Below are 27,947 nucleotides of genomic sequence, written 5' to 3' on the forward strand. Positions count from 1 at the left end.
TTGTTCGAGGATTTAACCCAACCAGTGAAATATTTCAGTTAGGGTCGTGCACAATTTGGAGCGAGTGTTCTTATGTACTCGCTGTTCTTATTCCTAATAATAGAGGTCATGGTTTGGAAAGAAGTGTTGCCTTAACTTGTGTCAGTAACAACAATACATTTTAGAGATGGTGTATTGTGCACCAGCAGTAAATAAATGACTGTTTGGGATGATTGATGGGGTGCTGATCAAGCAAGCTTTTATTTCTTGAGAGTTGTTGGCACTGGGCTCATCCAGGCAAGTGGAAAATATCCCATGACTGTCATATGCTGAGAGAATGGAGCGGCTAGGCTTGTACACTCTGGAGTTTAGAAGGATGAGAAGGTATCTCATTGAAACATATAAGATTGTTAAGGGTTTGGAAACGCTAGAGGCAGGAAACATGTTCCCAAAGAGAAGGGTAGGGGCAGCACTCAACTAACATCAAAGTATAACTTTGTACCTATTTTGTTCAAAAATGATCCTCCCTTTTTGACTCAAGCCATAATCATTCTGAATCAATATATCATTGTATTTTACTTCTCTAAGCTCAACGTTCTCTAATTGCTAAGTCAGTGTACAACTATTTTTAAATATGTGTCCAGGAATTGTATTTTGTCTATTTAAGTGCATAATTAGCTTTTGTTTATATGATCCCTAACCCTTCTCCAACTGTTTCACATGCTTTCGGAAGGATAAACGTATTTTCAGAACAACGAGTATCGGTGGCAAATTGTATACTGAATGCCTCCAATCTGAAAATGAAACTTATAAAGGAACGTTGCTTATACACCAGAAAGCAGAAGAAATGGTCCTGAATGAGAAACCTAAATTGATCAATAGTGGTGGCACTGCCAAAGTGATGCGGGTCGAAGAAAATAATAGAATGGCCATAGATGAATATGTCAAAGTCCAGGCAGAAGAAGACAAAAGGACATCGCATCAGGAAATTCTGACAGCTGGGCTGAAAGAAAGCCCTGAAGAAATTCACTACAACAAAAATGGTGCAGGCACAACGGAAACTTCAGAAGATTGGTCCGGAAATGACTCTTGCAGTGAATATAATGAAGATATTGTAATTCCGCCTTCAGAGAATAAAGAAGTTACTGTTCTAGAGGAAGAATTGGAAGAAGAAAATATAAATAACGAACATGGCCGCGGAGGACTTAATCTGATTAAAGGGCAGCAAGAATCACAAGGTTTTTTTACGGAGCCAAAGAACGAGCAGCAAACATTCAAAATATACGAGTCTAACCCAACAGAAAATCATGGTGAAAACAGCATGGAGCATATTTGTGCACTTAAGGAAGTTAGTGCAAAAAAGGAGTTAAATTTGGAAACAGTTGAAGAAGATCATAATAAATTAAAGGAATTATCCACCATGAAAGGAGAAGGAAATAATGGTGCTGGTTACTTTTCGGATTTAGATTCTGATGAATATAGTGACTCTCATAAAATGGATTGTGTGGCTGCAAGCAAAGCATGTTCTGTCAAAAAAGCTGCTTGTTTAAGTAAAGCTTTGATGCCGCCTACAGAATTAGTCGAGTTTCCATCCTCAAGAAATGAAGATTTTATGCCCAAGTGTTTTCCTCATCTTAATGTAAGACACTTTGAATCACCAGATATGAAACACTATCCGAGAACTCTCCCATTGACCTCTATGGTAGCTGCCAAACCTTACTTGGATGAAGAATTAGAGGACGATATGCAACACTTTACGAATGAGGTAGGAATGCTCAAAGTGGTATTCCTGGCTTTGGAAAAAAAGAAATTACAGCTGCAGAAAGAGGTAGAAGTTTCCCTAATAACCCTCCATGGTGTGTGCAAGTTTTGCCTGAACAAATTTACCTCATTTCAACTGCTTTACAAATTAGTGTGCATTGAACTCTGGGGTTTCAAGTGACACCTGAAGTTTTAATGCATATTTTCTTATGTTTTGTTGCACCAATTGCCTTCAGGTAGGAAAAATATTTTATTTTTCAGTAGTCATTTTTTTAATAGTTCAATCAATCAACGGTAATTTGCATTGGACTGAAATGTAAGTCGAACACAGCAGAACATACATAATTTGATTTGGTATTTAGTATACTACTCAACTGCTTTTGGAAGATTTTGTTATATTCGTTCGAGACACTATCGCCACAGAAAGTCAATCATGCTAGAATTAAAGATTGTGTTGCCAATATTTAAGTATATTTTATATTATCACAATAAAGTGAGCTGCATTCCTCATCAGCTAAGATTTGAACTAAAATTTGTCAGTATCCATTTTAAGAAAACATTTTGCAGTGTGCGATGTACATGATACATGTCATACATGTGCATGTCATTTCAGTTTTTTCGGCAATTAATTAGTACAAAGAGGAAGTTGCAGAAAAAAATAGAGACTGCAATTTGGCACATAGCTGACCTGTCCATGGCCTCAACTTTGGTTTCCTGACATTTCCGTTGCCCATAATTTCCCTGAATTTTGAATATCTATTCATTTAGCATTGAACGTGCTCATTGACAGTTTCTACAGTTCACTGCGGTAGAGAATTCCAGAGACTGGCAATTCTTCCTCGTTGCAGTCTTATTTGGGGATCCTTTTATCCTAAAGGCCTCCAGATCTAGACTGAATAACCTGGGACAACATCCTCTCGGCAATTATCTTGTCAAGGACCATGGTAATTTTAATGTTTCAACATATATATTCATTTTGTATTCTTATAAACTCAACACGACCTGCCCAATCTACTTTTTATTCCTTTGTGTAAAATAATGCCAGGAATCAATATAGTGAACCTTCTCATTGCTTCCAAGATAGGCATTTCCTTCTTAAATAAGAAGATCAAAATTGTTTGCACTGCATCAGGAGTGACACTTGACATTCCTATTTGTGTTTATGACTATGCATCCATTTAAATTACTGCTTCGTTTAAATTAGTGCTTCATAAAATAAAAGTTTATTCCTATTTTTGTTTTGTACAGTCTTTCATTCCAGGATCAATAACTAAATGCATAAGGCATTCAGCCTCAGTGTTTTCTCAATTAGATTGTCGCCTTTGGTTTATCTAGATGTATTCTCAGCATACCTCAAATTATTATTTAATCCACTAATATCTGAGGTGATATGAGGAAAAAGATAATATATTTATTGTACACTGAACAAATGGAGAAAAGATTTTTTAATGATTATCTTGTTATGTGCTTTCAGATTACAAATTGCAGTAAATTTATGGATTTAGCCTCGAGGACAATTGCAATTACAATATCAATGTTTTTTGCTGTGTCTTTAATGTTGATTTGTGGTTACTGAATATGATTATGTTAATCATTAAACCTTATTTTATAATTTCAGATTAATGTAGTAAAAGTAAACCATATTCATCAACATAAATCGGGGAATGGAGATAGTTCCAAACAGTTACCGTCTAATTTAATGACAAGTGTGCATATAGAGACACCAACTGAAACCTTCCTCAGCAAAGACAAAAAAAGGCCTCTTTTTAAAGGGTGAGTTAATTGCTGCATCTTTTTTAATCATTTGGTAAAAAAATCAGGAACTTCTTCATTTAACATTTAGAAAATTGGTGCTTAAAAATGGATATTAAAGCTAATTGTGTGACTACTGAAAATATACTGTATTGCTTTAAACATACCCTGAAAAATCCCTCATGTTTCCTCTAGTTCATCTACCGTATATTTACTATTGTAAACTATTTTGTCTCATAGATTCACCAGAAAGATAGTTTTATACATGAAATGCATTTTTTTAATATATAGTATTTTTGCACTTCATTAGTATAATGCAATTCATGACAAATAAGCTATTTACAGATACAAGTTAAGAAGATCTTACAAGATTTCCTGATTTATGAAATGACCAGTTTAGAATCAGATTTTGTACTGTAAGGGTGATCATTTATGACGTATGTATGATCAGTGCATACTATTAGAAATATTAAATACATTGGATTAAATCACTTAACGTAGCAAAGAATTTGGCTTGGAAATGAGATTTGGGGGGGAAAAGGAAATCTAGAAAGCCAATAAAGAATAATTAGTTCTGGAACAGCACAGAACAAATTAAATGTTTCTTTTTATACATTTGTTCTTAACAGATGATCTTAATATTGCTGGAGATATAATTTGTTCACCAATAAGTTGTCTTAGATTAATTATACTTTATCCAAACTTAGTGAAAAGTTCACAATAATTGTGCCCCAACCTCAATATCATTTTATTAATTTTGCATGTCCAAATCTATGAGAAAATAATTTGAATGTGGAATTTGTTTTGACTGAGTTTTTAGTTTCCGAATTAATTAGATATGCTTCCTGTTAATATCCTTTCTTTCTTTCTTTGTTTTCTCTGCTTTTATTTGGTTGTCTACCTCACCTTCTCCTTTCTGCACCACAACAATATATCCTGCAGGAATTAAATGTGTGTGTGGGGGGGGGTGGAATATTCTATCCAAGATTCTGCTGCCAGGGCATTTATCTGTGCATCCCACGAATATGGTCAACAACAAAGATACTCGGCCATTACCAAAGTTCACTCATCCTACCTTTCAAATGTCCTGATGGTCGCTCTCAGCTCCTTGCACCACAGACCACACGTTGTGGCTTGAGCCAGCTTTCCAACCTTTTTTTTTTATTATTTTGACGTAATATTATAACATCTATCCTGTGTCCGTCACTTTACGGGCAATGCAAATTATATTTGACTATTTAAGAGAACTGAACTATTACATGTTCATAATAAATAAAACTTTTATTGTAATTATGCATAATTTCCCTGATTAGCAAAGGTCAATTTTTAATTGGACAGAAGTTGGAAATGTTATACTCTAAATGGGGACAATCCATTTGATAAATTATTTAATAAATAAAGTTATTTATCACATACATTTTTATTCTGGGCCAAATTGCAATTATAACTTTGTTATACAAATACAATGTTTCAAATAATGGCCATTGTTCATATATATATATACACTTAGCTACAGAAACCGCGATGTTGGGGATTCATCAAACTATTTTCATTGTATAGAAACGTTAAATTGAAAACTTATGCTGCCTGAACTATCCTATATTTGTCCAAGAACAGCAATTGGCTCATCCACTTAAGTATACATGTGAGTTAAACATTTTCATTTAAAGGATTAATTTGGGCTCAAATGAGGAGAATTCTGAAAGTCATCAACGTAATCAGCCAAAGCAAGCTGATCAAGAGTTGAAAAGCATTGAATTGAAAAACATTGAGAGACTGGTTAGACTGCAACAGATGTCTGCAATGAATGCCTTATCTGCCTTTGATGACAGTACTGCAAGTGAGATGTCCCAAGATGAAGAGAGGTACCTAATTGTTTATATTTTAAACATTGATGCTCATAATTGGCCATTCCAATGATGACATTTCTGTTTTGGCACATTTTATCAAAGAGAATTACATACTTTTTATATCAGTATAAACATAGAATTTTAATTAATGCACCATCAATATAACATTTATGAAAATACTTGTCCAAAAATTAATAATGGGAAAAACACCTTTGTGTTCACATATCACAAACTCGTGTATAATGACATAACAGTAAAAATGGGAATGTTATAAGACATTTCACAATTGTTTAATCGGTTTAATGAAAATAAATATTTTGCAGAAGAATGAATCTGAATATTTTGTCCAGAAACATTTCATTCAGCATGGGATTGGTGCAGTAGTTATTGGTATACAGTAAACCCTCGTTATAACAGACCATAGGGGTGAGCGGACTGGTATACATTGTTGCTGATTGTCCGCATAACCGAGTAACGGTTTTTATCCCCATTGACATCAGTGCGCGGTCACTGAGAACCCAGAGGGACCTCCCTCACCACACAGAGCGCAGCGGCCCAAGAAGGGTACAAAGTGAAAAAAGACATACTAACATTGAGAGCAAAGTTGTTCTGGCACCATTTAATCAGACGATCGATCTTCCTCCTATACTCTGACTCATTATCTACAATTCGTCCAACATGGCAGTGTCATCAACAAATTTAAAGATGGAATTGAAACTGTCAAGAGTGTGTGGAGCAGGGGGCTGAGCACACAGCCTTGAGGTGCCCCTGTGTTAATGGTTATCAAGGGGGATGTGCTGTTGCCTATTCATATCAGTTGTGTTTTGTTGATGAGGAAGTAGAGGATGCAGTTGCAAAATAATGTACAGAGATCCAGTTCCCTGAGCTCAGTAACAAGTTTTGAGGGGATGATGGTGTTGAACGCCACTTAGTAGTCTACTAACAAAAGCCTGACATTAGTGTATTTTATTGTCCAAGTGGTCCAGTGCAGACTGGAGAGCCAGCGAGATTGCATCCCCTTTTGATCTATTGTGGCAATAGGCAAATTGTAGTGGTTCCAGGTTCTTGCTGTGGTAAGAGATATGCGCCACAACCAACCTCTCAAAGCACTTCATCGCCATAGACATTAGTGCCACCAGTCGGTCAAGAGAGGAGGAGAGAAAAGAACAAGAGATTCAATGGAAGATGTATTGTAAAGCAGAGAGATGGACGGATACAGGTAAAGACATCCCTAAGAGTGGGGACCAGATAGACAGGCTGGTGAAGAAGGCCTTTGACACGCTTGCCTTCATTGGTCAGGGCATTGAGAACAGAAGGTGAGACATTATGTTATGACTGTACAAGTCGCTGATGAAACCACGCCATTAGTGCTGTATGTATTTCTAGTCACTCGGCTATAGGAAGGATGTAATTTACCTGAAAAGGGTGCAGAAAAGATTCACATGGATGTTGCTGTTCCTCGAGGCCTTGGGTCACAAAAAGAGACCACATAGTGGGATTTTCTTTTCCCTGGAGCATAGGAAATTTAGGGGTGACCTTGTAAAGTTGTATAAAATCAAGAGGGACATAAATAAGGTGATTGGGCACTTTTTTCAAGGTATAGTATCCTAACACTAGAGGGCATAGGTTTAAGATGAGAGAGGAAAGTGTTTTAAACATAGAAACATGGAACATAGTTGCAGGAGTAGGCCATTCGGCCCTTAGAAGCTTATTTTAATTTTTATTTTATTAGTTATTTATTTCGGACAGGATAAAAGAATAAAAAGCAAATGTGAAACAGTATACAAAAAACAAAACAAAAATATTTATAAAGTGTCATAAACAATATCTATAAATAAATGAAATCATATGTGTCCGAAAAGGAGCAGGAAGAAGCCAAAGCTTATTAATTCCCACCCCTTATTCAACTGCTTGTAATTATCTCATACAAATTTAGCAGCTATATGTACACCATATGTACACCAGCCACTATATGTACACCAAATTATTTACATTTGAACACTAATCAAATATTTATAAAGCCATACAAAAAAGATCATCCAAAATCAGTACCCCGTTCCGGCTTTTTCCCCATATCCCTTGATTCTCTTAGCCCTAAGAGCTAAATCTAACTCTCTCTTGAGGGACAGCTTCTTCACACTGAAGGAAGCTGCAGGAACAGATACAATTACAATGTTAAAAACATATTTGGACAATTATGTGGTTTATTGATATATGGGCCAAAATCCAGACAAATGAGACCAGCTCAGGTAAACATGGACAAGTTGGGCCAAAGGGCCTGTTTCTGTTTCGTATGATACTTATGCAATTCAAGTGTAGACGTTAACACAGACTAGGATTTCATCTTTAATTAGATAAATTGTTAATAATTGAAGGGAAAATAACATGGAAGAATTTAGAAGTTGTTAAGCACAATTTTGTGCTTAAATACAAGAAACAGCATTTGTTTGAAGTTCATTGTATCCTTAAAGCAGCAAAATGCAAGGTGCTCTGAAGCGTAAGAGAAATTGGTGATATTAGAAAGAATAAGCAATGAGATGTGCCACAATAGAGTCAAGAGTGTTTTATTGTCATATGTCCCAGATAGAACAATGAAATTCTTACCTGTTGCATCACAACAGAATATGTAAACATAGTACACTGTGTAGCTAAGAGGATATTTCCAGGGAGCGACTCAAAGACTGAATGAAATACCTCCACTGATGGGGTAAAGAAAGATATTTCAGAAAATGGTATTGTGCGTGGAAGGGGATAGAATTGTAAGAGGACAATGATAGGGATGGGTGAAAATAGCAACAGATATTTCAGTGTAAGGATGCAAGTTTAATATTTGATCAACTGATAAAAAGTGATAGTTTTGCCAGAAATAAGTTTTCTTTAAAATTCATTTGTGACACATTACCTTCATCAAATCCATTTGTGATGGTAATGTGTCACAAATGACATACCTTACCAGCAAGGGTTGGGTCGCTTAACAATGAACATTGAGGTACACTAAAGGTAAGTCTGTGGTTCGTATGTATATCAGCAATGAGTGTAGTGGCTTGGTCGATAGTTAGTTTATCCACAAAAGGCAGACATTTAAGGTGATATGTTTGCTTATTTAGCTTATTGATTGATATTTACTGATCTGCCAAATAACATTTTGAATTAGTCTGATTTTTTTTAAGCAAATAATTAATGATATGAAACTATGACTAATATTTTAATATATATATAATGAAACAAGAACAATTTTAACTTATAAACTTTAAACTTTAACACTTAATTCTCTTTCTAAAATTAGTGGTTTCTAATGCCAACCATGCTAGTTCCATTTGGTGCTTTGAACACTTATTTTCTGCATGATGTTCCAGACTTTCTGCTTTCTCTACTTAACTAGGGCTCTTTCTGATCAAAAATATTGACATTTTCAGTTATGCTTAATTGTTGATACAAGATTTTCATTACAGCTTTAAGCCGTGTCTCTAAAGAAGATGTGCATTGCTTTTATAACTATGTATTATAATATTTATACTGTTTGTGAGGTTGATGGAACTAGAGATTTGTAAGAGAGTAATTTATCCAGCTGTGTATTATTTCAGTGCCATTAATTATATCTGTGCAGAAGTTGCAAATTTCAAGTCTCACAAAATACAAATGTTTGCATGATTGGCATTTAAGAAGGAAAAATATTCCTGATGTTGGGGGAGTCCAGAACCAGGGGTCACAGTGTAAGAATAAAGGGCAGGCCATTTAGGACTGAGATGAGGAAAAACGTTTTCACCCAGAGAGTTGTGAATCTGTGGAATTCTCTTATTGTCACATGTACGGTGAAAAGCTTTGTTTTGCATGCCATCCAAATAGATCAGATATTACATGCATACATACAATCGGTTCAAACTCAAGTCCAATAGATAGAGCAAAGGGGAAGATACAGAGTACGAAGTATAGTTCTCAGCATTGTAGCGCATCAGTTCCTTAGGTAAAGTCCAATGTCCTCAATGGGGTAGAGATGAATCGAATAGTTCCTTAGCTTATAGCAGGACCATTCAGAAGCTCAATAATGAAAGGGAAAACATGGTTCCTAAGTCTTCTGTACCTTCTGTCATACGGAACGAGCGGGGTGAGGCAAGTCTTTGATTATGTCGGCTGCTTTGCCGAGGCAGCGTGAAGTCCAGATGGAGTGAATGGGGGGAAATCTAGTCTGTGTGATGAACTTGGCTACAACTACAACTCTGCAACTTCTTGGGGTCTTGGGCAGAGCTCTACCTAAACCAAGCTGTGAAGCAACCCAACAGTACTTTCTATGGTGCATCTGTAGTTGAAGTTTGTAATTGTACCTGGAGGATGCTGAATTTCCTCTGTCTCCTCAGGAAGTGGTGTGCCTTCTTGACTGTTGTATCAATGTGGTTGGTCCATGGCAGTTAATTGATAATATTAAGGAGCTTGAGCTTCTCAACCGCTACTACATCCACACCAGTTTAAAGCAGGTGTTGCGTGCTAACCAGTCAGCAGAAAGACTATACATGATTACAATCGAGCCATCAACAGTGTACAAGATACATGATAAATGGAATAACATTTAGTGCAATTGATGCTGATTGAGGCATGTACTCCACCATGCTTCTTGAAGTCAATAACTAACTAATTTGTCTATATTGAGGGAGAGGTTATTGTCCTGCACCATGTCACTAAGTTCTCCTCCTTCTTCCTGTACTCAGTCTCGTCATTGTTTGTGATTTGACCACCAAATGACCCAGTGGTGTCGTCCGCTAACTTGTAGATGGAATTAGAGCCAAATTTGCGCCTTACAGTTGTGAGTAAATGTATAGTAGGATACTAAGAAAGCATCCTTGCGGGAGACTGGTGTTGAGAGTGATTGCAGAAGAGGTGTTGTTACCTATCCTCACTGATTGAGGTCTGTGGTGCAGTCAAGGTTCCAGAGGCAAAGGGGGGTGCTGAATCCTATATCCCTGAATTTGGAGATGAGTTTGGATGGGATTATGGTGTTGATGGCAGAACTAGTCTATAAATAGGAGTACACAATACCAGCCCTAGGTATTCCATAAATGAATTTAGGGCCATGGGAAGGGAGCCTCCTGTGGATCTGTTGCAGTAGTAAATTGAAGTCTCTGGAGAGTGTCGCCACCTTGATGTGGACTCATTTCTGAATAATATAACTTGAAATGTTATTTTGCAAAAGGTATTCAATTGATATTGTTACCTACAAATATTACATTTCCTTATTGTTTTTCAATTTCTTTTTCAGAGCTGTCAATGTATGTCCAAGTAAAACGGTAATTATTTTTAATCAAACAATATACTTAACATTGCAGAAACACGGCACCAATAGTTTGTGACAGCTAATTCTTGTGTATTTCTACTGTACATAGCAGATTGTGCAGGTATCAAACTTACAATGGGCTTGAGAAATTGTATACATCATGAGTGCTGCTCATGAGGATTTAACTAGTGAGGCAAGGGATTGGACCCAGAATGATAGTGTACCAGGAGGGAAGTCAGAATCATATGTTGAAAGCAGAGCAGATAAAGATGGAGCCTCACAGATAAAATGGATGAACTGAAAGCATAGATAAATGCAAAGGATTATACTGTTGCAATCATGGAAACCATGGTTAAGGGAGGGGCAGGACATCTGTTCAATGGTTCACGGTATAGAAGTTTCAGCCATACAAGAACGCGATATAAAGGGGAGGTGTTGCACCAATGATCAGGGAGATCATTAGAGCAATATTTAGTTGGGATATCTAGAAGGATCAAAAATGAAGCAATATGGCTAGAACTTGGAAATACGAAAGGGGTGATCATTTGGATGGGAATATTTCATAGGCTGCCCAATAGAAGAAGAAATGAGAAGCACAGATAGCCTCATGTTCACCACCTTCCCTTCAAACCGAAGTGCACTGTCAAGCCAGATGCCCATGAGCAAGCTTTCTCTTATTTGGTTGCACGTGCAAGTCAAAATCTCATATCATTCTTTTCTAGATGAAGTCCTTGGAAAAGCATTGATAGACTGGAAATAGCCCTTTATATCCCAATGTCCCACTTCAACATTTCTGCAGCAAATGAAGAATGAATGCTCAGCATAGCTTTAATTAGTGTTAAGATCCTTAGCAATGGAATTTTTTAAAACCCTGTAGATCCTCAGCGATAACTTGCTCCCTTCTCTTTAAATGGCTGCTATGTGAAAAGGTTGGTAGCTGATGTGTGACTACTAATGTCCTCTTTCAATTTATGCTGGCAAACATTTTAATGGTTTACAAGGCACTTAATTATTGTAGCTTTATCTTTTTTGTTTAGTCATAATGGCATTTCAAGACTTCTATCTTGAATAGCCAGAGGTCACTGTAAACGGGCAATGGAGTGAAGGAGTGCACAAGAGACTACCTTTGACAAACATGGTATTCTTTGAAGCTTATAGGTTGGGAGGAGCTTAGAGATGGGGTGAGATAAAACTGTAGAATTTTGTCTTTCAAATTTGTAGAAGTACTTGTCAACAATTCACTATTTAACAATTCTAAATATATTAGTTATTCACTGCATGCTAGATTAATTTAGATGACTGGATCTTCAACCAATAATCTGCTACAGAAAAATGCACTCAACCTTTCCTGGCTCCTTTAGAGACAGAATAGCCACCAGGTGGCCACATTGGGGTTTTTAAGTCTAGTGTTTTTAGGGTATGACTTCTTTGGGCAAGAATACCTCTCTTCAAGGATTGTCAAAAGCATGTTGTGCCCACCTGAACTGTCATTTAAATCCTAGTTTAAACACATATGCGATAGATAGCATCTTGGTTCTATACAAAAATGCCCACCTTGCTTCAAAATATGGGTGGAGCACAAACACACAACCAGTTGGCTGTGATGTCCAAAACCAAACTGTCATGTTTAACAGCTCGATCGATACTGTTATTGAATATGATCTGACTGAAATGTTATTTTCTTCTCTAGCTTTCCTATTTTGGTTTGTTTGCTGAAGTAGAATGCGAATGCGTTGATTAATGAACCGTGATCTTGAGGGTGAATTTGAAGTGATTTTTTTGGGGGGTTGATGATCTTTCATCAGAACTATAATTTTAGTTGCAAACAATTTTCAATTAAATTGAGTTAGTAATAAGACCATGTTAGAAATAATAATTGGTTTATTTAACCCATTATCCACTTATCTAGTCTTGTATGACCATCATCTTCTGTCATTTGATTACTGAGTGAAAGAATAACTAACTATCTCTTCGTACAGGAGGTACCAACAGTTTATGTAAAGTAACTTCTCATTGTCATATGTATTTTCAGTACTTTTCCAGATGTCACACAGAAGTTTTATTTGTTAATGCACCTTATTGTTTGGCTGACAATTTCTTTTTTTTGGTTTTCCTTCTGTTTTTAAGCTCATGAAACCAGTAAATATTTCTGATGACCTGAATGACCTCACGGAGTCTTCTGGTACAGCTACAGGCGGCTCAGAATATTCTGATCCTGGGCACAGGAATACCGCACAGTTAATTGCACAACTAGATTCAGAGACAGTCGGTATGGAAAGTAAATCTAGAATAGTTTGTCTCTTATTTCCTGTTCTGTTTTCAATTGGTAAAATGTTGAAAAGGGGGCAAAGAAGATTTACACAGATGTTGCTGGGACTCACGGGCTGAGATATTGGGAGAGATTGAGCCTGCTAGGACTTTATTCCATGAGTGCAGAAGGCTGAGTGTTCTTCTTATTCTTCTTCTTGCGTATGGCGTGCACAACCTAAAGTTGTAGGACAACTTGTTTTATTTGATTGTGCACGCCGGGTTGATTGCATTCGTCGAACCACGTGAAGGATGCAATCTAACATCCCTGAGTGGGGATCTTATAGAGGTGTATAAAATCCTGAGGGGAATAGATAGGGTGAATGCACAGTGTTTTTTTTCCCATAGTAGGGGAATCAAGAAACAGAGAACATAGGTTTAAGTTGAGAAATGAAAGATTTAATAGGAACCTGAGGAGCATCATTTTCACATAGTGCATGGTAGGTATATGAAATGAGCTGCCAAAGGAAATAGTTGAGGCAGGCACAACAACAACGTTTAAAAAATATGTGGGCAGGTGCATGGATAGGAATGGTTTGGAGGGATATAGGCCAAATGCAGGCAAATGGAACTAAATATGATGGGGCATCTTGGTTAGCCTGGATGAGTTAGACCAAGGGGCCTGTTCAGGTGCTGCATTACTCTGCATTGGTTCAGTATTGTGTATTATTCCTTCATTCATGGGTTCATAAGGCCTTTACAATAAGACTGTAAGAAACATATTTTTAGTTTCAATTTTTATCACTTAAATATTGAAATAACATGGAAAAGGAATGAAGATGATAAAGAGTATTGTAAATTTGTTTATGTAATGAAACAGTGCCATTTTAATTCTGTATACTATAATCAGAAACCAATAGTCATACAGCACAGTAACCGGCCCTTTGACCCAACTCATCCATGCTGACTAAGATGCCCCAGCTGTTAGTCCCATTTGCCTCTATTTGGCCCATATCCCACTAAACCTTTCCTATCCATGTACCAGTCCCAATCTCTCTTACACGGTGTTCTTGTACCTGCCTTAACTACTTCCCTCTGGCAGCTCAATCCATATACCAACCACCCTATGTGGGAAATGTTGCTTCTTTGATTTCTATTCAATCTTTACACTTTCACCTTAAACCTATGTCCTTGGGTTCTTAATTCCTCTACCCTTCTAGTCATGATTTTTATACCTCTATAAGACACCCCTCAGCCTCCTGCGCTCTAAGGAATAAAGTACAGCCCTGCCCAACCTCTCCCTATCGCTCAGGCCTTTGAGTCCTTGCAACATCCTCATAAATCATCTTCACACTCTTTCCAGTTTAATGGCATCTTTCCGAGATTAGGATGACCAAAACAAAAATTAGGATGACCAAAACATTACGCCGTGCAACCTCACCAATGTTTTGTATAACTGTAATATAATGTCCTAGTTTCTATACTTGATTCACTGACTGATGAGGGCCAGCATGCCAGAATCCTATTTCATGTTCCTATCTACATGCAACACAACTTTCAGGGAACTATGTAGTTGTACTCCTGGATATGTCTGCTCTCCAATAGGTCCTTGAGCATTGCTGTTCATTGTGAAGGTCCTGCTCTGCTTTGACTTCCAAAATGCAACAATTCAAACTTATCTGAATTAAACTACATAAGACAATCCTTGGTTCACTTTCCCAGTCAATCGAGATCCTGCTGTAATTCTGATAATCATCTTCAAGTCTACAATATGCAGCCTACCTTAGTGGCATATACAAACTCACTATTCAACCATATGAAAGAGATGACAAACAGCAATGGGCACAGTACTGAGATACACCACATCATAAGCCTCCAGTCCGATAAATAATCTTCGCTACCATCCTCTCTTTCCTACCATGAAGCCAATTCTGTATCGTTAGCTAGCTCTCCCTGGTTCCCACCCAACCTAACCTTCCAGAGGAACCATATCAAAGGCTTTGCTGAAATCATATCATAATCTCCATATGGACTATGTCTACTGCCCTCTCATCAATCTTCTTGGTTATTTATTTGAAAAACTCAGTCAACTTAGTGAGGCACAATCTCACACACATAAAACTATGCTGAATTCACCGTAATTATCTTATCCCTCAGAATCCTCTCCAGGAACTTTCCTACCAAGGATGTGAGCTCTCACGTTTTCTTTGCAGCCCTTTGTAAATAGAGGCAGAACATTAGCCACCCTCCAGTCTTCTGATATCTCACCAACATGTAACGCTGATTCATGTATCTCAGCCAGGATTCCTACAACAACTTCCCGTAATATACATGAGTATATCCGATCAGGCTAGGAGATTTATTCACCTTCATATGTCTTAGGATGTACAGCACCTCCTCGACTATCATACATACTGTCCTCAAAACATTTCCATTAACTTTTCCAAGTTCCCTCGTCTTCAAAGTTCACATGCACCTTATGTAATCTCATCTGCTGAGTTTGATGCTCCTGAAGTGGCCTGCTTCACATTAGTGAGACCAAGTGTATATTAGGCAACCATTTTACCAAACACTTGTGCTTGGTCCACAAAGCCCTGCAGGATCTCTTGGATACAAACCCATACCAGCCTTTCTGTCCTTCTCCTTGTCCATTGTCAGAGTGAAGCCACACGCACACTGGAGGAATAGCACCTCGTGTTCTGCTTTGGTAGTTTACAACCAACCGTATGGATATTGAGAGACACAGGGAACTGCAGATGCTGGTTAACGAAAAAAACAAGTGTGTTTCAGTAACTCAGCGAGTTAGGCAGCATCTCTGGAGGACATGGACAGGTCACCCCCTTACCATCCCAGTCCCCGTTTACGTATATACCTTCCTCTGACTTCACATTCACATTTCATTCCTTTACTTTCCATATCTTGAACCCTTTTGACTTTTCATCATCTCTGTTCACACCTGTTAATCAAAAACTACCCTCACCTGTATTCACCTATCACTGAACAGGTTCTGTCTTGTTCCCACCTTTTTACCAGCTTTCTCCCCCTTACTACAATCAGTCCGAAGAAGAATCCCTCCTCCAAACATCATCTTATCTATATCCTTCGGAGATGCTGCCTAACATGCCGCTTACCCCAGCACTTTTATTTTTTTTCTTTCCCTAGTCTTCATTGCTCTTCACGGTAAAAACAGAGAAATATTAATTGAGGACCTTGCTGATCTGAATGTTTTGCATTCTGTGACATTTTGGATCAGGGAGGCAACACATCATCCTTGAGTCCCATTTGCTGCCACGGAATCTTCTGTATGCCCCCCTAACTAGTGAGTGTCCCATTATATATCCATGTCTGACTTCACCCTATGCCGCTGTGCATTAGAGCCAGGCCTGGTACCACAGACCTGACTACTGCTCTGCTCTGAATGGTCATCTCCCCCACTATAGTTTGTAAAAGGGTATACTTGTTTTTGAGTGTAATGGCCACAAAGAATTCCCGCACCTTCTGCCCACTCCCTTTCCTGGTGGCCACCCATCTACAATTAGTGTAATGTATTGCTAATTTGTTAGCTATATCTTTTAATGACCAAAATTGATTTATTTTTTCAATGTGAAATTTGTCCAATAACAGACTCAGTAAGTTTACTAAAAATCCAAAATAAGGTTCAGGAAGATGAAAGAGCCGTTGAACGAGAAAAGAAGCGTTATAGCTTGCTCTCAGAGAAAGTGAAATATCTAGAGAATGAGCGGAAAGAGCTCCACCAAACATTGAAGGGGACCAGAGAAATTAAATCCAAACTCGAGTGCCAAATAGTGGAGAAGGATATTGACCTTAATCGCCTCAAGTATGTTATCACTTCCTCTGCTTATATTAAATATAATTTGATATTTTTCATGTATCTGTATTAAGTGTTCATATTTCCCGAAACTCTTCATCAATGGCTTAATGGGCCTGTCTTAGGCGATTTTTCAGGCGACTGCTGGCAACTGTCAGAGTGGAACACACACACACACAAATATATCGCAGGTGGGGGACAGGGCAAGCGGGGGGAGCGGTGTCTGAAATTCACACGGTGCAAAGCCAAGGTGATACAGACACACACCGCGATGAACAGGAAGGTTGGCGCTGTAATTAAGACGGCTAAAGCACAGTGTACGGTAAATCCTTTAAAAGAGGGGGGAGAGGAGGGGAGAAGGAGTGGAGACAACTTTTAAAAAGCCAGAGATACACGGCTGTGAAGTTCGGCGGACATTTAACATTACCGCATGTAGCTGTGTAAAAGACTAGTTCCCAGAATGCAGGAACTCCTCACAATCATGAAGGCGACTCCCAGGCAACTACCCGCGAACATGTGGCGACTGCAGTCATCTAAAAAGTCACCTAAGTGGGCCAGGTCCATAAGTACAAAATATAGAAGAATCAATCCTCTAAATATTTGGCTTGGTATTGTGCAAATGGAACTGTGCAAGTCTGACATTATTCTTTTTCGATCCCACCACAAACTACATTCTTTGGCTACCTTTACTATCTTCGCCAACTCTCTGAAAGTGAGCAAGAGTGTTTGCAGTCTGAATGTTATTTTGAAAATTAGCTTTTCCTCCATTACCATACTACCTATTTACTGTATGTCAATGTAGCAGCATATGACTTTCTGCTTCAGTTCACCTGCTCCTGAAGCCCTTGTTACCCTCAGTATTTGCTATTCCAATGCTTTCCAGGTCTACCTGTATAAACGTGCTCATCCAAAACTCTCCTGCCTTTATGTATTGTAACTTAAACCAGTTCCATTCATCGGCAACTGATGTGCCAACTGTCCGACATGATTGCTGCCTGACAATACTGTGATTTTAAAATCCTCTTTCTTGCTTTCAAATTCTTCTCTTCGCCCATGCCTCTCAAATGACCTCATTCCTATCCAGAGATGCTGCTTGTCCCGCTGAGTTACTCCAGCATTTTGTGTCTATCCTCTCAAATTACATGCAGCCCCACATGTTTTGAGATCTCTACTGTACTTTAATCCTGACCTTTTACACAGCTTTGATCGCACCGGCATTGCTGATATACTTTCAAGCTATCTTGGCCCTGTGCATTAGAATCTCCTTGCCACATCTCTATCTCTACACCATTCTTTACTCTTTTGAGGCACTTGAGAAAACTCCCCAGTGTGTTTTTTTCTCCTATGGTACAGCATCAAAAATATTACAGTTTTGACCGTTAAGCCCCATGAGATGATTGAGTGCATGAAAATTACATAAATGCAACTTTTTTTCAGTATTCCAAGTACAGGTGACCTCTTTCACATTTGCATTATTTTCTTACAAATTAGACCTAAAGTTTGCTCCATCTTCTTTTAATGCTGGATTTGAGACATTCTTAAAAGTGTTCTTGAAAAATATATTTTTCTCTCTAAGAAAAATAAACATCTCTTTTTAATGAGACTAATGTGAATTTTTCACTTTATTTTATTTAATACAACATAATGATAAATGTTGGTAAAAAAATAGCTAATTCCAGAAAACAACCCATGATCCAACATAGATTCATGGGAGACCAGCCATTTTTTCTTTGAAGTAGTTCAAAGACAAATAGTGGACAGAATATTACTACTCGATCACCCTTTCAAATAGTGCCAAGGCTTTTTAGTTGTCAGTGCAGCAGCTCTGAGTACTGCACCAAATTATCAATATGGATTGGTTTTTTGAGGTCTGTTAGTCAGGTATAATGGCCATGATTTTTTAATTTAGATGAAAATACTAAGAATGTAAGGTGTAGCAGAAGGGTATTTTCACAGTCCAAAATCTACCTCTCATAGCTTTGATTAATCACTTTGCATGCTGCCTTCTGGGTAGAGAAATCTGAAGATTCGAGAGAAGAATTGTGAATCCTTTGTCCTGAGACAATACCCTGAATTCTACATTTCCCCTTCCGTACGGATGATGCACAAAGCACCAGCCCTGCCAAGCTCTGAGAAAATGTTGTGCTTTTATTGGATCATCACATATTCTTCTAAAATCCAGAGAGACTAAATCCAAATTTCATCTGGCAATCCTTGAGTCTGAGTTCATCTGCTCCACACTTTTGGCTTTTTTTTACATTTGGCTTTATGGAACTCTTCCAATACAAAGTTATTTCTTCTTGTAGTCTTTCTTTGACACAATATCTTTAGGTATGTTTAATAGCTTAATCTCATCAATGCTACATAAAATGAAAGCACGTCCCTAATATTGATGCATGAAATGTAATTGATATTCTCTACCGTTTCCATAAATCTTGTACAAAAATCTTTTTCCAAATGATAATGCATGGGTTTTTTGAGCTATTAGTGAACTTACAAATTGTGACTGCATATTTCTTCTATTTTATAACTGCAACCAGTTTATTTTTAGATAGATGTATTCTTTATACCTTAAAATGTAGTTAAGTGGAATGTGCTTGCAGATGAGAGCTATGTGAAAGCATAGTAGTATTTGATACAGAACTCAAGAAAATGTATACCTTTAAAATGCACTTGCTGATATTTACATTAAAAATATACCCAAAATTTGTGATGGTGTTTGCGTGAGTTACAAATTACATGACTATTCTACATCATAGCATTTTATCTTATGGTCTGGTGTTTTTTTTTAAATAAAGGTTCAGTACAAAGCAAGAGCAAAAGAAACGTAAAACTGCAGAAATGTTGTGTACAAAGAGCCGTGATCAACTTGAGAAAAAGGAATTCCAGTATTGTGAAGAAATGAAGGCAAAGCACGAATTAGAACTGACGATAAGAAACCTGGAGATGGAAAGGGAAACATTGATCACCAATCTGCAACAGGTTACCAGAATTAATAGTAGCTGTTGTTAAATTGCTAAATTGTTAAATTTGTTAAATTTCTTTCCATTGAAACAACAGACTTTCATTTACATAAAATGAAATATTAGTGCCTAGATCTGCTCCTTGATCATTGGCACTGCAATGTTCCTTGATCTGCTCCCAATCCCTAAACTACTGTTCATGGAAACTATGCTTCAGGACAGTTTCACCTTCCAAAAGGATCTTTGCAATCCCATTTTCGATTCATAACGGGGGGGAAAAATACTCTGACTAATATCCTAGCACTCTCTTTAACAGTCTTGAATACTTTGCTGCCTTTTAGCTCCATGCCCTTCTTTCCCACTTTCCATATCATTTTTATTTTAAAATGACCTTTGATGTAAAAAATAAATATTTCCACATATATATGAAGAATTTCTTGTCAGTAAGTTTAGCATTAAATTTCTGCTACTGAAAGTGCAATCCAAAGGTGTCATCAATGTTGAAAATTAGCACGGTTTGTTCCCAGCCACTTGTAGGCAAAAATTGCTGGATCTTGTACAGATTTCTATGTCTGAGGTAGCCTGTTTTAATAAAATGCCACTTTACCTTTATGAAACATCCTTAGCTGAGTGAACAACAAAAAGAGTTGCAGAGCCAATTCAACAAGGAGCAAGTGCAAGAAGAAATCCTGAACAACAGCCTGCAGAGAAGGCAAGAAATAGAAGTGGAAGATAGTATGGCTGTAAAAAAGATAGAGGTATGTAAACAGTGAGGACAAAACATGGTGTCAGTTAAACCCTGAAGAAAGTTCATTTATTTTGCTGAACAATATACTTTTATGAACATAAATCCGCATTGTGAAAATATGTAAGCAGTGAATGAATGGCATTGTGAGGGTGGCTGTGTTTGAGTTCCTAGTGCTGTGTTTTTAATGTTAAATGCTGAAACTTTGTCTCAAGAGACTTCGGCAAGGTGGTGGTGGAAAGGTAAGGTAAGGTCTTTCTAATCTTCCTCTTTAGACTTATTTTAGTCAAGATGGCAGTTAGGGCAATCGTATGCTCATCCTGCAGGATGTAGGAAATCAGGAACATTTCCCTGGTGACTACACCTGTGGGAAATGTGTCCTGATGCAACAACTGATTGACTGCATCGAGTGACTAGAGCCTTAGTTGGATGCACTCATAAACATCCATGATGTTGAGGGTATCATGGATAGGAGTTTCAATGAGTTTCAAGAAATGGTAGGGAAGTATTGGAAATGGTCCAGGTGTATTTGAGTTTGACTCCTCCCATTTCCTCCAAATACAAGGCGTAGCTATGGGCACACGCATGGGCCCCAGCTATGCCTGCCTCTTTGTCAGGTACGTCGAACAATCCTTGTTCGAGGCGTACCAGAGCCCCATCCCCGACCTCTACCTCCGCTACATCGACGATTGCTTTGGTGCTACCTCCTGCACCCACACACAACTGACTGACTTCATCCGCTTCACCACTAATTTCCATCCGCCACTCAAATACACCTGGACCATTTCCGACACTTCCAATACAATAATACAATACAATGCAATATTTATTGTCATTTGAACCTCAGTGAGGCTCACACGAAACAGTTTCTACAGCCATACAAACAAAAAACGATTTCTACTAGACACACAACCAATTTAATTCACACAAACATCCATGACAGTGAATCTCCTCCTCACTGTGATGGAAGGCAAAGCCTTTTCTCTCCCCTGCACCATTTTTCACCCGATGTTGAAGCCCCAGGTGGGCGATGGTAACTCCCACGGCCATTTTAGGCCGCGCCGGGCGATGTACGGCCCCGCTCCAGGCCCAAAAGTCTCAAAGTTGGAGCCCCCGGCGGGCGCTGGAATGTCCCGCGGCCATTAAAGCCGCGCCGGGTGATGTACGGCCCCGATCCGGGTCGTTCCAACCCCGCGACACGGGCTGGAGAAGTCGCGTTGCGGGAGCTCCGGAAAGCGGTCTCCCACCTGGACCCGCGAGCTCCCGATATCACAGTCCACTGGACCTGTGGCTGAAGCCTCCGAGCTCCGGGGTCGGGCCGCAACAGCGAGCCACCATCGCTCCCCACGCTCCGATGCCGGCCAGCCCCACGATGGTGAGTCCGCAACTCCGCAGGCTCTGCGACTGGAGCCCCCAGGTCGTCCAGGTTGGAGGCAGCTCCACGGTGCTAGGCCCCAACGACAACGGAGACCCGACAGGAAAAAGTTTTTTTAAGTTTCCCCCTCTCCCCGCCCCCCACATAAACAGTTAAAAACAATATAGACTTCAGGTGATAGACTTCTGACCGACATCAACTATCAACCCACTGACTCTCATGGCTATCTTGACTACTCTTCTTCCCACCCTGCTTCCTGTAAGGCCTCCATCCCCTACTCCCAATTCCTCCGTCTACGCCGAATCTGCTCCCAGGATGAGATGTTTCACACCAGAGCATCGGAAATGTCCTCATTCTTCAGGGAACGGGGGTTCCCCACCCCTACTATAGATGAGGCTCTCTTCAATACCCCATAACACTGTTTTCTCTCCCCATCCCCCCACTCGTAACAAGGGCAGAGTCGCCCTAGTCCTCACCTTTCACCCACTAGCCATCACATACAACAAATAGTCCTCCGTCATTTTCGCCACCTCCAACGTGACCCCAACACTCGCCACATCTTCCCGTCTCCCCCCCTGTCTGCTTTCCGCAAAGCCCGCTCCCTCCGTAACTCCCTTGTCAATTCTTCCCTTCCCTCCCGCACCACCCCCTCCCCGAGCACTTTCCCTTGCAACAGCAAGAGATGCTATACTTGTCGCTTTACCTCCCCCCTCGACTCCATTCAAGGACCTAAGCAGTCGTTCCAGGTGCGACAGAGGTTCACCTGCATCTCCTCCAACCTCATCTATTGCATCCACTGCTCCAGATGTCAACTGATCTACATCGGTGAGACCAAGCGTAGGCTTGGCGATCGTTTCGCCGAACACCTCCGCTCGGTCCGCAATAACCAACCTGATCTCCCGGTGGCTCAGCAATTCAACTCCCCCTCCCATTCCGAATCCGTCCTCTCTGTCCTGGGCCTCCTCCATGGCCAGAGTGAGCACCACCGGAAATTGGAGGAACAGCACCTCATATTCCGCTTGGGCAGTCTGCACCCTAGCGGCATAAACATTGAATTCTCCAATTTCCGGTAGCCCTTGCTGTCTCCTCCCCTTCTCAGCTCTCTCTCAGTCCTCGGGCTCCTCCTCTTCCTTTTTCCTTTCTTCTCCCCACCCTACATCAGTCTGAAGAAGGCTTTCGGCCCGAAACGTTGCCTATTTCCTTCGCTTCATAGATGCTGCTGCACACGCTGAGTTTCTCCAGCACTTTTGTCTAATGTGAACAGGTGATTGATGGTTGGCGAGCATTCTGTGTGCCAAAGAGCCTGTTTCCATGCTGTATCTCTGCTGCATCTCTGATCTCGTAAAAGGAATGAGGTCCTGCAGAGTAAGCAGAAGATTAGAGAGAAGGACCTCAAGGGAAATTATCTCATGATATTTCCAGTCCCCGGTGCTAGTAAGAGTAGGAAAGGGCAAAGTTCATCTTACCAGATAAGGGGCAAAATCCGACCTCCTCTTGGGACTAAGGCAGGGCATCTGATTGAAGTGTTAATGGGTGAGCACTTTGGGACCAGTGACCATAATTTAGTTTAGTTTAGTTTAGAGATACAGCATGGAAACAGCCCACTGAGTCCACGCTAACCACTGATCACTCATGCACATTAGTTCTATGTTATTCCTCTTTCTCATCGACTCACTACACACTAGGATCAATTTCACAGAGGCCAATAAACCTACATCTTAGGAAGGAGGGGGAAACTGGAGCACCTGGAGGAAACGCATGCAGTCACAGGGAGAACATGCAAATTCTGCACAGATCCGAGGTCAGGATTGAATCCAGGTCTCTGGCACTGTGAGGCAACTATTAGCTGCCCAAGTAGTTCTATTACTTTAGTTATGGAAAAGGATAGGACTAGTTCAAAAGTTGAAGTCCTAAATCTCGGGGTAAGGCCTGTTTTGATGGTATTAGACGGGAATTTTCAGATGTTAATTGTGGGGACATTGCTTGCAGGTAAAGGGTTGGAGGCTTTTAAATATTAAAAAAAGGAAATTTCAGGACCAACATGTTTCGGTTAGAGTGAAGGGAGAAGGCCGGCAGAAGTAGGGAGCCCTGGATGATGAGATATTGAGGTTCTGGTCAAGAAAAAGGAGGAGTCATACTTCAAGCATCGGCAACTGGGATCAAGTGTATCCTGTGAGGAACTTAGGAGTGAAACTTGAATGAAATCAGGAGGGCAAAAAAAGGAAGTTTGGCAGCTGAGGAAACAGAAAATCTAAGGAAATTCTTTTTTATTTATTTATTTATTTGTTTTTATTTATTTTTTATTAGAAGTACAGTAAATTACAATAATACACATCCGATATATCTTATTACATTTGTTGTACCACTTCGTTTTTCGAGCTTTAAAAAAGATAGAAATAAAAGAAGTAAGGAAAGTGAGCAAGAATCGTGAAGGTGCAGGAAAGTGTTGGGAAAAGAAAGCCCCTTAGGGAGGAAGTTAGAGAAGGAAGTAAAGAAAGGAAATAAGACCCTAGAAAGAAAAGAAAAAAAAGGAAAAACAATCGCTCTATTGTAACACAAAACTCGCAAAAAGGATATTTTTAAATTTATTTTATACCCCCCGTTACCAGATCCTGGTACCATTTATATTTTAAATTACTATTGCACCTTATGCTTGTAATAGTTCCATAAATGCAGACCACGTCTTTTGGAAGTGGTCTGCTTTGCCAGCTAGGCGGAGTCTCATCTCTTCCAAGTGTAATGTTTCGAACATGTTTGAAATCCACATTTTTATTGTTGGTATTGGAGCATTTTTCCAAAATTTGAGTATAAGCCCATTATTAGCCCGTAATTAAGTAAGTACTTTTGAAACACGTTTAATTCGGGGTTACGTTCCGATATTCCAAAAATGATCCATTCTGCTTTTGGTACAAGTTTTATTTTAAATAATATTGTGAAGATTTCAAATATTTCGTTCCAAAATTTTTGGATTTTTATACAAAAAACAAAAGAGTGCGCTATGTTAGCTGCTTGTGACTGACATTTATCACAAATGGGTGAGACATTGGGGAAAAGTTTATTTTAGTTTTTGAATAATATAGTCTATGTAATGTTTTATATTGAATTAGAGTATGTCGTACGTTGATTGAGCATTTATGCACATATAGTAAGTGTTTATCCCAGCTCTCTTTTGAAATTTTTATAGCTAGTCTCAGACATTACAAATTTTATATGGGATTATAAATCCCACAGAATACAAAGAGCACACCTTAGTAAACCAAAAGAGATGGGTGGTCTAGCGCTACCTAATTTTATGCACTATAATTGGGCAGTAAATATTAAAAATATGATTCACCTGCTGGACAATTCTGCCCAGCAGGTGGACTGGATTGTAATGGAGAGAGAGGACTGCTCTCCGTGTAATACAGGAGCGACTCTCCTCTCACCAATGAATCTGAATAACAAAAATTATAATAAAAATCCAATGATACATAGTACAATTAGAACTTGGAAACAAATAAAACAGAATCTAAAATTAAGAAATCTATCTCTTTTAATGCCAATAGTCAATAACCCGTCGTTTAAACCTTCAATTATAGATAAATCATTTACACAATGGGAAAGAATGGGAATCAAAACGCTCGGAGACTTGTATGAATTAGGAAAATTATTATCACTTCAACAATTACAACTGAAATATAATTTCAAAAATAATCAATATTTTAAATATCTTCAAATCCGTGACTATCTGAAAAAATACACAAAAGACTATCATAACATGTCCACAGACTTATTGGATGAAGCCATGAAGACAAAGGCTGAATCAGCAAATCTAATATCATACTTATACAACATTATTTTAAATATAGAAATACCTACAACTGATGGTATTAGAAGAGACTGGGAACAATCTAAGGAAATTCTACATGTATATTAAGGCCAAAAGAGTAAGTAGGGAGAGAATAGGGCCCCTTGGATCAACAAGGTTGTCTTTCTGAAGCCACAAGAGATGGGTAGGTGGTAAATTAATATTTCTCATGTGTTTACTGTGGAGAAAGATATGGAAGCTGAGGAACCCGGGGAAGTTAGTAATGATGTAGTCGTGAATAGACTTTATATTACAGAAGAGAGATGCTGGAGGTCTTAAAACACATTTGACGGCACTGGGTCTATACTTGCTGGAGTTTAGAAGGATGACGGGTGACCTCATTGAAACTCATCAAATTTTGAAAGGCCTGGGTAGAGTGGATGTGGAAGGGATGTTTCCACAAGTGGGAGAGTCTCAAGACCAAAGTTTCTCTATTTTTTTAATATGTCTGCCATTTTTTTTCTTCTTTTCATTGAACATTTCTTTGTTTTGAAGCCACTTGCACAATGTGATAATACTTATCACGAAAAAGCTGGAATGCAACAAAATTGTGCACTACAGGAAGAAGTTACTAAGCTCAAATTTGACTTGCATTGTGTGCGTGAACAGAATCAAGAAGTACAGGAAAAGTATCTGGAGCAGATTGAGACGTTAAAGGTAAAGCTGGACGATGCAAAAAAAGACTTAAAATGTAATGAAGATACTCTAACTCAAAATGCTTTGCAATATAATGGTCAACTGAATTCCATTAAAACTGAAGTTTCAATGTTAACTTCCAAACTTGAACTTGAGAAACAAAATAAAGATTATCTGGAGAATGAGAAGGAAGCTATACATTCACGTTTAAAGGAAACAATTCAAGAATTAGAATGTATTCAGGAAGCTAAGTCTGAACTCGAACGAATTCTGCAAAGGGAACATGATGAACATGTCCATTCAGATGAGAAAATGAACAATGAAATTTCCAATCTTCATGAAAGCAATAGCACAATGTCACAGAGATTAAGTAAAGAGGAGGAAAAGGCCAATGATCTGGACAAAAAACTTCATTGTGCAACACTTTCTTTTGCTGAGAAAAGCCTTTTGTTACAAAGTGTTCAGAAAGACTTGAAGCAATCTCAGATTCATTTAACTGAACAAGAACAGATGAATAAAGTGCAAAAAGAACAGATAAGCAAATATGAGATTTGTAAGATATCTTTGCAGGAGAGATTGGCCCAAGCCCATAGCGATATTACACTGTTACGTCAACAGCTTGAAGATGCACAAAATAAAGGTATCATGAAGGAAAAGGCAGCAGCTGATGTTCAGGACAGATTCAATGACATGTTTACCACACTTCGAGGCGATAGTGAGCAACGAATAAGTTTGATGGAAAAAAGAAATGAGGAGCTGATGAGAAAGAACATTGAACAAAGAGAACAAATGTGCAAGTTTGAAAATGAAAAAATTGGAAGAGAGGTAATGCGTTTAATATTTCAATATGTGATTATAACTGATTAAATTTTGTTTCTGTAATTCATATTTTCACTTTGTTTACCTCTTCTGGTAAATTGAAAATACAAGTTTTCCATGGTAAACTTTTGATAGAATAAGGGATAATGTGGTCTTTTAAAAGAAAGTAGTTTTATCTTTGTTCGGAACACTATGCTGCTATCATGTTGATTCAATGATGGAGAGTCATATAGCATGGAAACAGACCCTTGGCCCAACTTGCCCGTGCCAGCCAATATGCCCCAATCTACACTAATCCCAGCTGCCTGTGTTTGGCCCATATACCTCTAAACCTATTCTATCCATGTATCTGTCCAAATACCTTTTATATGTTGTTATCGTACCTGCCTCAAATACCTTCTCTGGCAGCTTGTTCTATGTGTGAAAAAGCTGCCCCTCGGGTTTCTATTAAAACATTCCCCTCTAACGAATCTGTGACACTCATCAGAGTGAATCTGGTTCTTGATTCACTCACACTATCTATTCCCCTCATGATCCTATACATACATAGATACATAGACAATAGGTGCAGGAGTAGGCCATTCGGCCCTTCGAGCCAGCACCGCCATTCAATGTGATCATGGCTGATCATCCACAATCAATACCTTGTTCCTGCCTTCTCCCCATTCCCCTTGAATCCACTAGCCCTAAGTGCTCTCTCTAACTCTATTTTGAATGCATCCAGTGAATCAGCCTCCACTGCCTCCTGAGGCAGAGAATTCCACAAATTCACAACTCTCTATGTGAAAATGTTTGTCCTCATCTCAGTTCTAAATGACCTACCCCTTATTCTTAAACTGTGGCCCTTGGTTCTGGACTCCCCCAACATCGGGAACATT

General features: G+C 38.9%; 1 protein-coding gene across 2 annotated transcripts in view; it reads left to right on the forward strand.

Moving 5' to 3' along the window:
- Nucleotides 1-27,947, forward strand: part of LOC116984163 (ankyrin repeat domain-containing protein 26-like) — a 132,883-nt gene that overhangs the window by 65,313 nt on the left and 39,623 nt on the right. For both annotated transcript variants that reach the window (XM_033038303.1, XM_033038302.1), the window contains 9 exons: nucleotides 713-1,807; nucleotides 3,359-3,513; nucleotides 5,163-5,357; nucleotides 10,594-10,621; nucleotides 12,736-12,877; nucleotides 16,480-16,693; nucleotides 19,483-19,666; nucleotides 20,274-20,405; nucleotides 26,110-27,075. In XM_033038303.1, the coding sequence (XP_032894194.1) occupies nucleotides 713-1,807; nucleotides 3,359-3,513; nucleotides 5,163-5,357; nucleotides 10,594-10,621; nucleotides 12,736-12,877; nucleotides 16,480-16,693; nucleotides 19,483-19,666; nucleotides 20,274-20,405; nucleotides 26,110-27,075 (3,111 nt within the window). The remainder of the gene's footprint in view (nucleotides 1-712; nucleotides 1,808-3,358; nucleotides 3,514-5,162; nucleotides 5,358-10,593; nucleotides 10,622-12,735; nucleotides 12,878-16,479; nucleotides 16,694-19,482; nucleotides 19,667-20,273; nucleotides 20,406-26,109; nucleotides 27,076-27,947) is intronic.

The sequence above is a fragment of the Amblyraja radiata genome, chromosome 19, assembly GCF_010909765.2.
Source record: "Amblyraja radiata isolate CabotCenter1 chromosome 19, sAmbRad1.1.pri, whole genome shotgun sequence".
In the NCBI taxonomy this organism is placed as follows: Eukaryota; Metazoa; Chordata; class Chondrichthyes; order Rajiformes; family Rajidae; genus Amblyraja; species Amblyraja radiata.